General features: G+C 40.6%; 1 protein-coding gene across 1 annotated transcript in view; it reads right to left on the bottom strand.

Annotated features, from left to right (window-relative positions):
• PDGFRA (platelet derived growth factor receptor alpha) overlaps positions 1-13,869 on the bottom strand; it is a 31,764-nt gene that overhangs the window by 8,113 nt on the left and 9,782 nt on the right. Inside the window, exons 4-15 of the mRNA XM_008491829.2 lie at positions 11,470-11,733; positions 10,636-10,766; positions 9,090-9,261; positions 8,796-8,985; positions 8,184-8,299; positions 7,589-7,715; positions 6,479-6,672; positions 5,951-6,045; positions 5,708-5,840; positions 1,573-1,677; positions 584-694; positions 123-276 (exon numbers count right to left, since the gene is read on the bottom strand). Of these exons, the coding sequence (XP_008490051.1) occupies positions 123-276; positions 584-694; positions 1,573-1,677; positions 5,708-5,840; positions 5,951-6,045; positions 6,479-6,672; positions 7,589-7,715; positions 8,184-8,299; positions 8,796-8,985; positions 9,090-9,261; positions 10,636-10,766; positions 11,470-11,733 (1,792 nt within the window). The remainder of the gene's footprint in view (positions 1-122; positions 277-583; positions 695-1,572; positions 1,678-5,707; positions 5,841-5,950; positions 6,046-6,478; positions 6,673-7,588; positions 7,716-8,183; positions 8,300-8,795; positions 8,986-9,089; positions 9,262-10,635; positions 10,767-11,469; positions 11,734-13,869) is intronic.

The following is a 13,869-nucleotide window of genomic DNA, read 5'->3' as shown; positions in this document are numbered from 1 at the left end:
TATGAAACCTGATAAAGAAAAGTCGAATGAGAGAAATTAGGGAGGGCTCTGAATGAGTGAGAGAAATGGAATAAGGGTTAGTAATGACACTTCCTTGAATTGCAGGTAATTTTTTCCCCCACCTTCTTGTGCTTTCATCAGCTGGGTTCATCCCAAAGATATCCAAATCTTTCTTTGGTTTCTCTGGGTGTCGGCTCAGGAAATTGTCCCTGTTCTTATGCAGATAATTTACCAAATCACCATAAAAGCAGTATTCAGTGATAATGTAGATAGGACCTGATGAAATAAAGCAAAATAATGTATTGATGAGAGGAGTATTTATAAAAAAAAAAAAAGCAAAAACAAAAATAGCAAAAAACCTTCAAAAAATATAGAAAACAAACTATAAAACATAAAAAAATATTGTGAATTAATACTTTTTTTTACTAAGTTATGACTACAACAGCTACCAAATATCAAGTAGGTTTGTGAAATTTTTTATATATTTATATCTGTTGATAAATCCTTTACTTGAAAGTTGTGTGCTACTTAAACAGCTAACGATGGATCCACAGCAGACCTCTGTTTTGTCAGCCAAACCCACCTGATTTTGTACAAGCTCCCAGTAGATTCACAATATTGAGGTGAGGGCCAAGATGTGTCATTATCTTCAGTTCAGACATGAGTGCCTGTTTTTCACTGGATCTAGCTGTAGCTGTGGAAAAAAGCACACCAGCTGCTCAGTAGGAATCACCACCTTTTCCACTGTAACAAATCATTTCTTCTTGCCTGACTCCTTAGAGCAAAGCCACCAAACCTTCTTGAAGAAAGCTGTGTCCTTTACTTGAAAAAGAGCTTTCCTGAGACTCTGAGAGGAGTTATAAATCACTAATAGGGGACTCAGTTGATGCAGCTCAATAGCTGACCTAGTCTGTGTGTCCTCTCCAGGGGTACAGTGGATTGCTTGGGTGGCACAGAGGTACTTGACAAGATCCTCATGGTTCCTCCAGAGTCACTGTATGAGATTCTCAGCTATCAGAAACCAAGGGCTCTTCAGAGAACTTCAGATTCTCACATGAGACCTGCCTATTTCTCCTCTGTTGTATCACTTTCATTTCTTCACAAACATTCAGGCATTGGAAGGGGCTGCCCAGGGAAGTAGTGGATTCTCCATCCCTGGAGATATTTCAAAAGAGACTGGATGTGGCACTCAGTGCCATGAGAGTGTGGCACTCATGTGCCACTCAGTCTAGTAAGTGCAATGATAGTGGATCAAGGGCTGGACTTGATGATCTCTGAGATCCCTTCCAACCCAGTCAATTCTATGATTCTATTCTATGATTCATGGTTATTTTAACTTTTCTGGGTTATTGTGGCTGCTACAGTTCATACATATAAAAACTAACTGGACGTTTTCAGAAGCCTGGATACTTCCAGTCTTGAAATGCCATGAAGCAATCTGAAGTCTAATTTTGAATTTCAGGGATTCCACAGTTAGTTTTCAAATTCAAGTCTTTATACACAAGCAATGTTTAAACAACCCTGAAGGAACATGCTCTACCTAGCTTGGGAAATGGAACCACAACAACTCACGTTTCAGCATTTTCACAGCTACTTTCATCACCGGTTGGGAGCGACTCAATCCATATGCAGTCCCTTCAACTACTTTTCCAAATGCACCAGAACCAAGGATTCGACCTGAACAGGAGGGGGAGAATTATTTTTTTCAGAAAGTAACAGTGATTTGCCTCATTTCCCACTGCCACTGCTCTACTGATGGTCATTCTTGTGTGGAAAGAACAGAATCATTCAGCCAGACCACAGGTGTTACTACTGTTGTTGTTAAGCAGTAAAATATATTTTAAAGAAATTCTGTCATTAAGTAAAATTTGTAAATAAAAACAAGCAGGCAAATATCAGGAGCACATCTGCACACAGGAGCTTGTAGGAAAGGGATTCTGAGAAACAACTCAACTCATCCACTACATTCTGCCATCTTCACTTTATCCTTTCTGAACACTGATTCTTCTATGATTAAATTTACTTCTGTGCCTCAGTCAGCACCTGAATACAGTACACTTTGCCCTGTACTTAAAAATCTGAATTGAACTCCTTAGCTGTGGTTTCAGGTTGCTATACCAATGCTGGATACACGTAAGGTAGACTGACGTAGCACATTTAGAAACAGACAGGCAGGACCATCAGAGATTTGCATGAAGCTGAGATACATGTTGATCACAGATGAGGGTGAGCTTCTCTGAAGTTTAATGTACAAGTGTGTTTCATATGCCTAAACAAATTTTTTATTGCAAATTTCCAAGTGCTGTAATGAAATGGCTAATGTTTATACACACTGTAGTCTTCCTACAAATCAATTTAGACAAAAATTTGGGATTAGCATATCCTATATCCTGACACAGATACAGTGCCCAGAAGAATTGTGTACAGATTGAGTGAGATTTTAGAGAAATGTGAAATGCACAAACATACTGCAAAATACTATTTCACAGATTCCATACTGAAAAGCAAGGTTATTAAGGTAGCCCTTAGTGAACAAACCCATTTATGAGCTCCAGATGCCAGGATGTTTTCATATTCCTGGCAAGCTCTGTATTTTATTTTATGTTACTTTTTAACTTCCAGCATAGGAAGAATCCATAGTGACTTTTACTGTGGATATATATGGCATTTTCTCTTAGACATTTGCTTGCAGTTTGAACTTGCCACCTATCACGCTTCTGAAGGTGCTATCTGGCATGCAATGCCATATGTTTGTTATTCTCTAGCTACAGATTCCACTTGTATACACACTTTTATAAGAAAGTTTCAAGTTAAACAGTATCTACATCATTAATAAGCACAAGTAACAGTTAAAACATGAGTAGATGAGTTACTAATGAAGAAACTCTCTAAGACTATGACAGCATAGTTTGTCATGCACACAAAGACTACAATTCTTTTTCAAGATTACTGTTCTCCAAAGATTTTTCTTGCCAGTCAGGATATGAGAAAGCTCCCTACTAAATTTCCAGCTAATTCAAACAAGCTGAGTTTGAAATTTGGTCCCTGAAACTTTTCAGACCAAAGGTCTGGGAGCCACATGGCAGGATGCAGCCCTTTAGAATGTGATGGCATTTGCTGATGCTCCTTGATCTTCTTGTCTTCACAAGCCAATTCTTCCCCAAACCATATTGTTGGCTGAGCACAATGCACACATATCCCTCTCCATCACTGCTGCCAGGGTGTGTGTGGAGACAGCGAGAGCGCTTCCGCAGTGCCGGGGAGCCAGCGCTTCTCTTTCCCCTTTTCACCCTTCCCTGCAGATGCAGGCCAAGCCCCATGTGTTTTACACTTGAAGTTTGGGGCCAGGTGGGAGCTGACAGATTAGGAGCTGGAGGCATCTGGAATGCCATCACATTCTTGAAGTTGAGGCCTTCAGTGGAGCCCAAAATTATGATGTGTTTACTTTTCCTGGCATAAAGGCATCACTGTGACCTGCCCACCCCAGGGGGATGGTGCAGACACAACAATTCAAAGTTCTTCAAACCAGTGGAGGGACCACACTTGGGGGTGAGAGCTGTTGCAGCCTCTGTTGACCACCAACAGACCTTATCTGCTAATCTTGATGGGCAGGTGCTGCTTTTCTGCTGGATGGGCCACAAACACAAAGGTGAAGTTGTGAATTAGTTCCAGACAAAACCTTTTCAACTGGGTGCCTCTCTGGCTAAAACTGAAGTGGGATGACCAGCATACCTCAACTTAAATCATTATTCTTTAGGTCTGTACCAAAAAACAAACGAGACAAGCTAGATCAAATTTCTAGACTCGTGAGAAATTACATACCACATCCCTGAATGCTGGATAATTTGACTCTTAGCTTGCCTTTTGCAAATGGGGATGGATGGGTCTGATTGTGTGTCAGACTGGCACTTCATTCTATGAAGTCCACCAGAACAAATGGGTGGTTTGCTGGGAAGCACTGGCAGCAACTCTGCCACCTCTCAGTAGCAACCTCAAGATCCCAAGAAATGGCAGCACTCGGACCCCACTCCTCAAAAGGCCTTGTCCTCTGCCAGCTCAGCTGAAAGAGGTCCGGGTCCTGCTGGGACTTTGCCACTTCCAGCAGAGGCAGGAGAAGGCAGTGGCATGTAGGCAGCTCACTGCACTCCTGTGTTTCTCATTCTGTGACAGCCTGGATCTCCCTATCTTGCACTGCCTGCTGAGCCCTTTAAACAGCAGCACACACTATGTACATTATGAAGGGTAATACACAGCATAACCAAATTTATCTCTTGGAGCACCATCCAGCCAACGTTCAGAGTTGGCATTTAGCAGAGCATTGCACCCCAGGCACTACTAGCTAGAAAAACAAATAAATGCCAGCTGGCTTAAACAACTAGGATGGGAAATGCTCATCTGACTGAGCCAAAATGGTTTTGTATCCTGCTTCAGAGCCTCCCTGAGCTAAAGAGGTAATTGCTGTGCTGCCATCTCCCACTTTGATAAGAGAAAGCCCACAGAAACCAGAATTATCAGCCCCAGAAACAAAAGAGATCCCCACCAGCAAACATTTCATATGGCAAAATCCAGCCAGCAGGTAAGTGTTAACCATGACAAAAAGAGTGCTTGGGCAATCCAGACTGCCAAAAGGACACAGCCTGAGTTTCTAAGGCACTGACTCTCCTGAATAGGCTTGTAAACAGGCAGGCATTGAAGTAGGCTGGTGCTCGTGAGTCAGAGGGAGACAAAGTCACAGCGGTGGTCTCTTAACAGCTCAGATCTGACAAATCCTATTTAGGCATATAATTAAAGTCTGGGTTCTAATAAAATAATTCCATTAAATATCCACCCTCCTCTAGTTTTCAATTATCAACATGAATTTAATTAAAGGGTATCGTTCATGAACCAGAAATTTTTGTGCTGCTCCTTTCACGGATTAGCATCAATTCTTTCTCTGCAGTGGGGGAAGGAGAACTACTCCAGGAGAAGGTGTTTTTTTAAAAGCATGAAACATATTTTGTGGTTTTCTTCTGTATTTTGTGATACAGCTTGGTGCACAGATACTTCCAAGAGAGAGAAACCCTATGTATTTAAAGCATTATGTGGATAGAACATTAAATTGTCTAGAATCATCACACTTTCAACTGATATAAATGACAGACTGGGCAAGCTCTGAAGTTATTAATAATGGTATTCAGTATGAATTTCTGTGCAGGGTTAGCAAAGCAAGAAAGCAGAAAGGAGAGGAAGAACAACAGCAGCCACACAAAAAATTATAAAGTTACTTGGGGCTGATGTATGCACATTGTGGGTTAGTTATTTTAAAAACATTTTTTAATAAAACTACATAACTATTTGCAGATTTCCCTTGGCCTCTGGACATAAGTGTATAAATGTCTTGCAAATAAAAAATGCTGATGCATTTCTTGTTGAAGCAGAACTGAGTGTTGAAGAGGAATTGAATACTACGAGGGGCCCCCTGAGCCATATGGAGGTGGGCACTACATGAGGGGCATGTGGAGAAAGGTGTAACAGAGGCATGGGAGACACTAACACAAAGAGATCAAGGCTGACACCACTGTAGGAGATAAGGAGGATGTGGTAGGAGAACTGTGGAGAACAGACAGGTTCAAAGAGACTCTGGACTTCATGCCCATGAACTACATTGCAAAGCCCAGCAGAGGAGACTTAAGATTTGTTCTTAATCAGGCCCTTAGTGGAAACTTACCAAGAACTAACCCATCTCGAGGAAACTCCCATCTGGAGTCATAAGGCAGTTGCATTGGGTCCACATAAATGTATTCATGGCCATCAGGGCTGATGGATTCAATGACTCTCCATCTGATCTCATACCTTGGCTTCTGCAAAGCAGATTGAATGCAAAGCCAACCATTAGTCCTGTGCTTGACTTCTGAACAGATGAAAACCCTGTAGGGCTCAGCATCCAAACTGAAATACTTTTCTGCTTTACCTGTTTCCATATGATGACCAGGACAATCAGTGAAATTATCACAATCACTAACAGCACTAAGACTGCAGCAGCCACTGTTAATTCTGATCGCAAGGCTGTGGAGTAAAAAGACAGACTGTGTTTTCCTCCTGAGCCATGAGGAACACTGGACACACAAATAAGTCACCCACCTCCCCTACTATCACAGTTCCTGTGTCCTGCAGATGTGGCAGGAGCAGTCCCTGAGGCTGGTGACATACAGTCTTTCCAAGCCCAGAGCTGGTCTACCTTCCTGTTTCAAAACCAGATGCACAAATTGTCTACAGGAACATCCCATAGCCAGTGGCCATAAAATGATAAAACTAGTCATAGTACCACAGAATAAGCAAAAACCACATGCATTGCAGAGACCTGTAGAATGTCTCATCCTCACATGTCCCAAGGTAGAAAAAAATCCATTTTAATTTATTTTTAACTCCGGTGATTTAGATTTTCATCTGTTAAGTGTTCTTCTAGACTGAACTGGACAGAAAGACAAAACAAACTCACTGGGAGCCACAAGCTTCAGTTCCCGAGTAACAGCACCAAGGTCGTTCCTTGCCACACATCTCACAGCCAGGGTTTCCTCTACCTTCTGGAAGGTCACCTGGCTTTCCACCTTGTTTTTCTCATCCAGGTGGGCTTCCATGTGTATATCAGAGATATTGTTGCTCAGAAGAATCCATGAGGTGTCATTGCTGCATCTGCAGAGAAGAATAACCAGGGAAATGGGCTTTGGGCATAAGTATGCACAAAGACTGAACAGAACAGGAATCACTTTTCCCTATAACTTTCTCCTGGCATTAATAATTTTAAAAATCAGAAATGCTTAAGACCATCTCTGTAAAATTCCTGCATTTTTCTTTCCTCAGAATAACTGTTCTTCTGATTCTCATTACTACTGCTGTTTTGACGGTCAATGCAGGCCAGCAGAGCTGGAATAGATAAACTTTGGTGTGTCCCCGAGTCATAGTACTGGGTAGATCTCTTTCTCCTTGTACCCTCAGAGCCATGCAAGGCTCCCTGGGGCAGGGCCAGGAGGACAGCTGTCCCACAAGGCAGCAAGAGATTTTAGCATAATGAAAGTAGAGCACAGATGGAAGGTGCTCAGAGTTCCTACCCTCCTTCCATTTCTGGTCTCCCTATCCCTGGTGGATAGCCTGCCAGGGAAAACCCTGAATCCCAGTAGCCATAGGAGTCAGTCTAGAACTAGCAAAAACAGGAGTAATTACTCCACATGTCTAAAATACTTTGAAGGTCAAAATTATGATTTGGCCAGAAACAATTACAAGTAAAAATTTAGAACACGCAAGGATGTTAAGAAGGTAGTCAGAGCTACCTGTGAAATGATAAGAGCTCCCAGAGTAGGGACAGCTACTTCTCAAGATCCTTGCTCAAACTGTGAAACATGCGGAATTAACTTACTGAGCACAAAAATTTATGAGAGAAACATCCTGAATCAATGTTGAAATAGAAGCAACGTGCCTCTAAAAAAAAAGAAATTATCCATAGCTTACTGTCCCTTAATGAAGAAAGTATGGTGTGGTAACTAATAATGTTAAGCTAATCAAGGAAAAAACAAGTAGATATTTTAGATAAGAAAGAAGCAGCTCATCTTACTTTTTAATGTCCTTGCAAACCAACCATTCCACATCAGGAAGCGGGGTCCCCTCTGCCAGGCACTTTACTGTCTGCCCCCCTGCAGAACCATGGTGATCGTCCACAAGGTCTAAGATCAGGGCTGGAACTGGGAAGGAGACAAGAATTTGCTAAAGTATTCATCAGGGTCAATAAAACCAGCCTGAAATTTCAAATAAAAGAGGGCAGGTATTGTTTGGCTAAAAGCTAAAGACCAGGACTTGTCCAGGAGGTCCTTATCTCCTGCAGGACAGAGCATATCCTAGGCTAGAGCCATGAAAAGGAAGTGCTGTGGTTATGCCACGTCCTCATGTTATACTAACTGAGCTATCATCCCTGCTGTCAGCTGGAATAACTTAAGTGGGAGGATAAAGTTTCTTTTTGGCTCAAGGCCAGAGTTGAACTGAAAGCCATGATCAGGGTATGAGAGCTCCAAGGACTCGGCACGCAGGCAATTCTGCAGTCACCCAGCTCACGCCTTTCGTATTCCAGCACTCTAGGGAACCCCATGGATAAGGAGACCAGATCTTTGCTGTGTGCTATCAGTTCTGGCAGTCAAATCTTTAAGGGTCTTTACCTTGTATTAGCAAGGAGAAGGTGTATCTTCTAACCTCGTCTTCATTTTCAGCAACCAAAGTATAGTATCCACTGTCTTCTTCCTTGGCCCGGATCAATTTTAATATACTCTGAAACCTGTAGAAATGAGAGGTTTTGCATGTGTTTTTAGGGCAGGCATTAAAATTCACTTCCATGCAACATGCAATCTGGGTATGTAAAGATTATGTTGTGACATTTGGCATTTCTCGCATGCCTGTACACTGAAATGATTACTCAAATGGTAAATAACTACCAAAATACAATGAGAAACAAGTGGATATAGGTATATTCTGCAGGGATGTGACAAAGCCTCTGACAGTATTGAAAATAGGAAGAAATTATAGGTATGGAAACATGTTGGAGCGAATGAAGGGGCTTAGTGCTCAGAAACTAGTATTCCTATGGTCTGAGGGGTTGATTCTATCAAGGGGATAAAAAGAGGCACATTAGACATTGCCCTTTAGAACAGAAAACTAAGAAATTGGTTTCAAACACCACTGAGAAAGGAGCAACAAACTGCAGTGCAAAGACGGAGCAGTAACAGAGCCCAGACACACGTTAACATGGCAAAATAAGAGAAACATATTAGTACCTTGTTTCCTGGACTCTGTTGGAACTAGTAACAATCTCAGTAAGATTTTCAATCAGAGTCACATTATCCTTCAACCAGTACATTTTTGGTGCTGGGTATGCCTGCACATTGACAACAAAGTTTTTTACTTCATGTAGGTTGACAGCTTCCAGAGGGCTAAACTGAGGCTCCAGATGAACAAAGCCTTTGTCTGTAAGCAAAAAAGCCTTGCATAAGTAACACTGGGCAGCATTTTTCAAGAACAGTGTCTTCCAACACATTAAATAATTTGTGGACACTAAAATCAGACCATACCATGAACTGTAATGAGTACTTTCTTATTTTCCTCAACCTCCTTGGTTGCATGCCGAGCAGTACATTCATAGTCCCCTGTGTCTTTCACTGATGCCTCAGGAATGGTCAAGGTGTAAACCAGCTTCTGCGATGGGACTTTGATATCATCAAGTTTTATCAGACCTTTTTCTTTCTGTAGTTTGGAGAAGGAAAAAAAAAACTTTGCTTGAGTAACTGAAGCTGAAAGCATACTGTTAAGGATTTATGATGCCACTGGAGTCACAACAATCATCTAAACCTTGTATGGCAGAATACTTGTTTACTCAGTCAGGGGTGCATTTTCAGCCAGAGGCACAAAAGGTGTGTCCATAAAAATACACCCTTTGGGGGCAGGCAAGGAAGGGTGAGGATGTTGACAGCTCATATTTTGTTCATTTGAAACAAAATACCATTCAAAACTTGGGTGAGCAGCCAACAGGAGTGTTTTACTTCTTAGGTGTTACCTTCTTCTCAGACATAAAATCTGTTGGGTTTTATTTTGACTTTTCTTTGTTCAGTTACCATGAAGTGGGGTGAATTTTTATCCCTTCCACCCAACAAAAAGTAACCTGTTGCTAGGTGCTATGTTCTGCCTTCCCTCAAAACAAGAATAATTCATTGGCAAGAAAACTGCTGCCAGTAAATGATGGTGAGAATGGAAGACTGTGTTATCATGAGAGGCTGGAACAAATCATATTCTGGGGACATTATTGAAACATTGCACGTGGCAAAGATTACTACATGCATCATGGAAAATAGAACAGAACCTGCTCAAATACTTTTTTTCTCTTTGGCTCTTAACATATTTAAATAGAAGGTGGGATTTGAGGTCACAATTAGGTAGTCATCTCAAGTACTCCATCCTTTAAGTGACCAGACTTTCTACATACAATACTCTGAAATTCTTCATTGACAAGGACAGGTTCTAACCAGTAAACATCTTCACTGCAGAAAGCTGTTAATGCTGGTTTTAAATTTCTGAGGCTCTCCAGAAGTTTAAAGGTTTTCTTACCAGGCAGTTCTCATTAGTGAGTAATTACACTGACTATAAAAATCATTGCAATTAACACCTGCATAATGAGGAACAATCAAGGCTATGAACTTAATTCTTCATCATCCTCCATTATGCCAAAGAATCTGGGGCTTGAGAGAACCATTTTAGAGGTTCAAACCTCCAGCAGCAGAGCTTCATGCAGATGTGTGGCACATTCCTAGATCTTTCCATTTTCACATTTCTTTTTTTTGAACTAGTACAGGACCTGAGAGACAGCATTCCTCTCCCAAGGATGGACTCCTAGTCACACCTCACCTTCCTCTCATGCTTTGCATACTTAACTAACAGCAAACTCTAACTTTTGGGACTGCCTTTATTTTGTGGTAACCTAAAAGTAAAAGAAATTACTTTGTTTCCTCTCCTGAGCTGTCCTCATTCAGAGAGGGGAAGAATATTTTACAACCCCACCTTCATGCCCCGTAAGTAACTACAAACATTCAAATGAAAAATAAATTTTAAAAGAGAGATAATTACCACTTTCCCAGGATAATTCCACTGTAAATTGACCACCTCATTGTCAAAGACCACACAAGTTACTACGATGGTCTCGCCTGTTTTGTAGACAGTTTTAAGAGCTTCTATTTCAACTGGCAGCTGTGGAGTGGCTAGGAGAAGAGAAGGAGAGAAGATTTAGTTTTTTAAAATATACAGTTTTAACATGGTGTGATTTCAGGGGGAGATTTCCATTTCACTTCCTCTACTGAGGAATTGCCCAGGAAATTCAGTGAAAGTTCTGCTAGTTTATGCTGATATAAACAGTGTGTATTTAAAGCATGAAGAGCACAAGCATTGAGCTCAATCCCACAAAGAATGATCTATGCTTAAAATTAGAAGTTGCTATCTCAAATGCTCCTGTGAAAATGCACTTGGTAGAAAAGCAGTTTCCCATTTTGCTAATCAGTGACTGTCTTTCAGAATCTTTTTCTGACTGATAGATCTTCGTTGTCAAAATACTTGAATCATGTTTTTCAGACTACACAAAGTCCTATAATTTGAGCCACTGGGAAACAACAGTCTTTTAAGATATATTTCAGCAAACAAGATGAAAATACGTGGATTACGGGAGATTTTTCTCGCAACCATTTAGGAGAGGAGATAAAGTGAAGGATATTTTCTTCTTATCAAAACTGTATATAACCACTAAGTAAACTACCAACTAGCTAGCAATACTGCCAGAAGAACAAGAAGCTCATCATCAGGAAGTATCTGATGTCATTGTGTGATGCTGGTGCTAATAGGGCTTTTATAGCGTGAGGAAAGAACTGGGCTGAATACTGTCACATTTTAATGAACAAGAAAAAAAAGTACCTCTTAAAATATAGATGAGGAACTCATTGGACTTGAACTCCACGCCTTTAACCATTGTTTTGCATGTATATGAGCCTGCAGGGAAATTCCCTATGAAGCCTTGTTTACTGTCATAGGCAGCAAAGACATCCTTGTCTAAACTGTTAATTAAAGTCACTTGAGTATTCGGGTCACTCGTCCGACAAGGGATAACAGTGGGATCACCTTCTTCTACAAGGATGAACTGGTCTTCTGGTATAGAAGGAACAAAAGGCATGTCTGGGTCTGTAAAAAAAACAGGAGGCAATTTTACACTGTCTTGTTTGTAGTAAGTTTATGTACAAGAGTTTGATAGCAATGACCACTTACAGATTGTAACTAGAACTACTACAGTTTATTACTCCACTTTTTCAGAGACTGCAGGTAAGGCATGCTAATTGTGTGCAGTATCTCATTTTTGTTACTTGGCCTAAGCACAAAACAGGAAAGAATGGGAAATGAAAAGAACCCCAGAAGAAAAGTATGTTAAGTGTTACCATTCCCCTTAGACCTTATTCTGAGATGCTCCTACAGTGAGGGCTAAAGGGTATTAGGTGACAAAAAGCAAGAAAATCACTACTGGGTGTGAAAACACATGTACAGTTGCTGGGGACTAAAGATCAATTCACTTTAGTAGAGACAACTCTACCAAGACATATGTAGAGCAAAGTCAGATTTAAACAGCCTATTTTTTTGACACAGGATTTCTCACTTATGCACAACATTCACTGAACAAAAAAAAATTAATTAAAGATCCTGCCTTTTATTGGCAAAAGTCACTCAACTTCTTCAGTTAGATTTCCCCTCTCCCCCCCCTTTGGTAATAACTGTCTCCTAACCAATACATAATCAAGGGAAAAAAGAAAAAAAAAATTCACTTTCGATGTCAAAAAGTAGAAAAGCCATTAAAGCCACATTTAATCAAAAAATAGTTCAAGGTATTTATCTTCATGCATTTCTAACATGTCCAACATTACAGTTATGAGACATAATTATGGTCACAGCATGTGGTTTTCAAAATATGGTGTTCAACTAGAAAAAAAACAAATAAACACCTGGCAATTTTGTTTCATTTAAAGTCAACAAAATACATGCCAACTCTCCTACCAAGCCAATCCAAAGTCTGACTTCAAAATGTAATTACATAACATATCCAACTTAAAAAAGCACAGCCCTCAGTTTATCTCCATTTGGCAATTCGGAATAAACAAATAATCCCTGCTAGCCTGAAGCTTCTGTGTGAAGCTTTATAATACAATCTAATAAATAGCAATCCAAATCCCTCCAACAATAGACTTTCTGCTGCACTGGCAGGCTCTTTGTAGCAATATTCCAAACACAGCTCTCCGTCCCAAAGATGCTGCCAACTCCATGTATTATTTTTCCCACTGTAATGTAAAACAGAAACAGGATTCACCTAGTTTGGTTTTCTATGCTCTGTTAATGAAAATGGGATATTGTGTGAAGTCTCAACATAATCCTACTTGGCTCAAGTGGGTTGCTGCCACCCATTGCCCTTCTAATTCATTGCAGGAAAAACAACTGTAAAGACAAAGTTTGCAGTGGAAACAGGAACATTCTCTATAATTTGGAGAAAAGGATATGTTGCTGCATTTATGACATCTTGATGGTTGGTGAGTGGAAAAAATTACAGGGTGTCTTTGCCCTGCAAATCTGGTAGGCTGATGCCTAGAGGCATTAAAAAAACAAAACAAAAAGTCCTCTTGAAGAACTCTTGCACTTCTTGCTTTTTTATTTCTTCACTTAGCTAAAAGTTTGCTTAACACCAGCACATTCTGGTGATTTGGTTAGAGCTGTTTGGATATAAAGATAAATATGACAAAGTCTGCAGCTTCTGCTAGAACATCTTCTTACTCCAAAGATGAATGCAAATGCTTTACATTTGTTGTGGAAAATGGAGAAAAAGTCTTAGAAAATTTGCTGGCCGCAAGTCACACATCACGAACTGCAAAAAACTTAATGCCACTGCAAAATTGCCTTTAAAACAAGTCCTGTTAGTGCCATGTAAGTTTTTTCCCTTCCACAATCTTCCTTGAAGTTTGCAGACAGCATACCCTCTGCCTCATATTGCAGGTTTGCAGAAAGATTTGCAATCTCTTCTTCTCTTTTTCATTTCCTGTTCAAAATATTTACTGCAAATTTACAGGCTTGATCTTTCCTGGCCCAGCAGTTGTGCCACTTATCCTCTGAACCCCAGCCAATGTCAAGGAAACATCTAGAGAGGGCTTCACAAAGGCAGTCAGCTGTGGCTGAGCCCCTGGTGCCTATCTCGGCTATGACAAAAAGATCTTCATCCCATGCATAGCGTGGAAAGCCTTTAAACAGATTTCTAGTTGAAACAAGGGGTTGAGAGGGCAAAGT

Source organism: Calypte anna, chromosome 4A (assembly GCF_003957555.1).
Source record: "Calypte anna isolate BGI_N300 chromosome 4A, bCalAnn1_v1.p, whole genome shotgun sequence".
Classification (NCBI taxonomy): Eukaryota; Metazoa; Chordata; class Aves; order Apodiformes; family Trochilidae; genus Calypte; species Calypte anna.
Note: the sequence above shows the minus strand (reverse complement) of the source record. Positions and strands in the feature narration are given on the sequence as shown.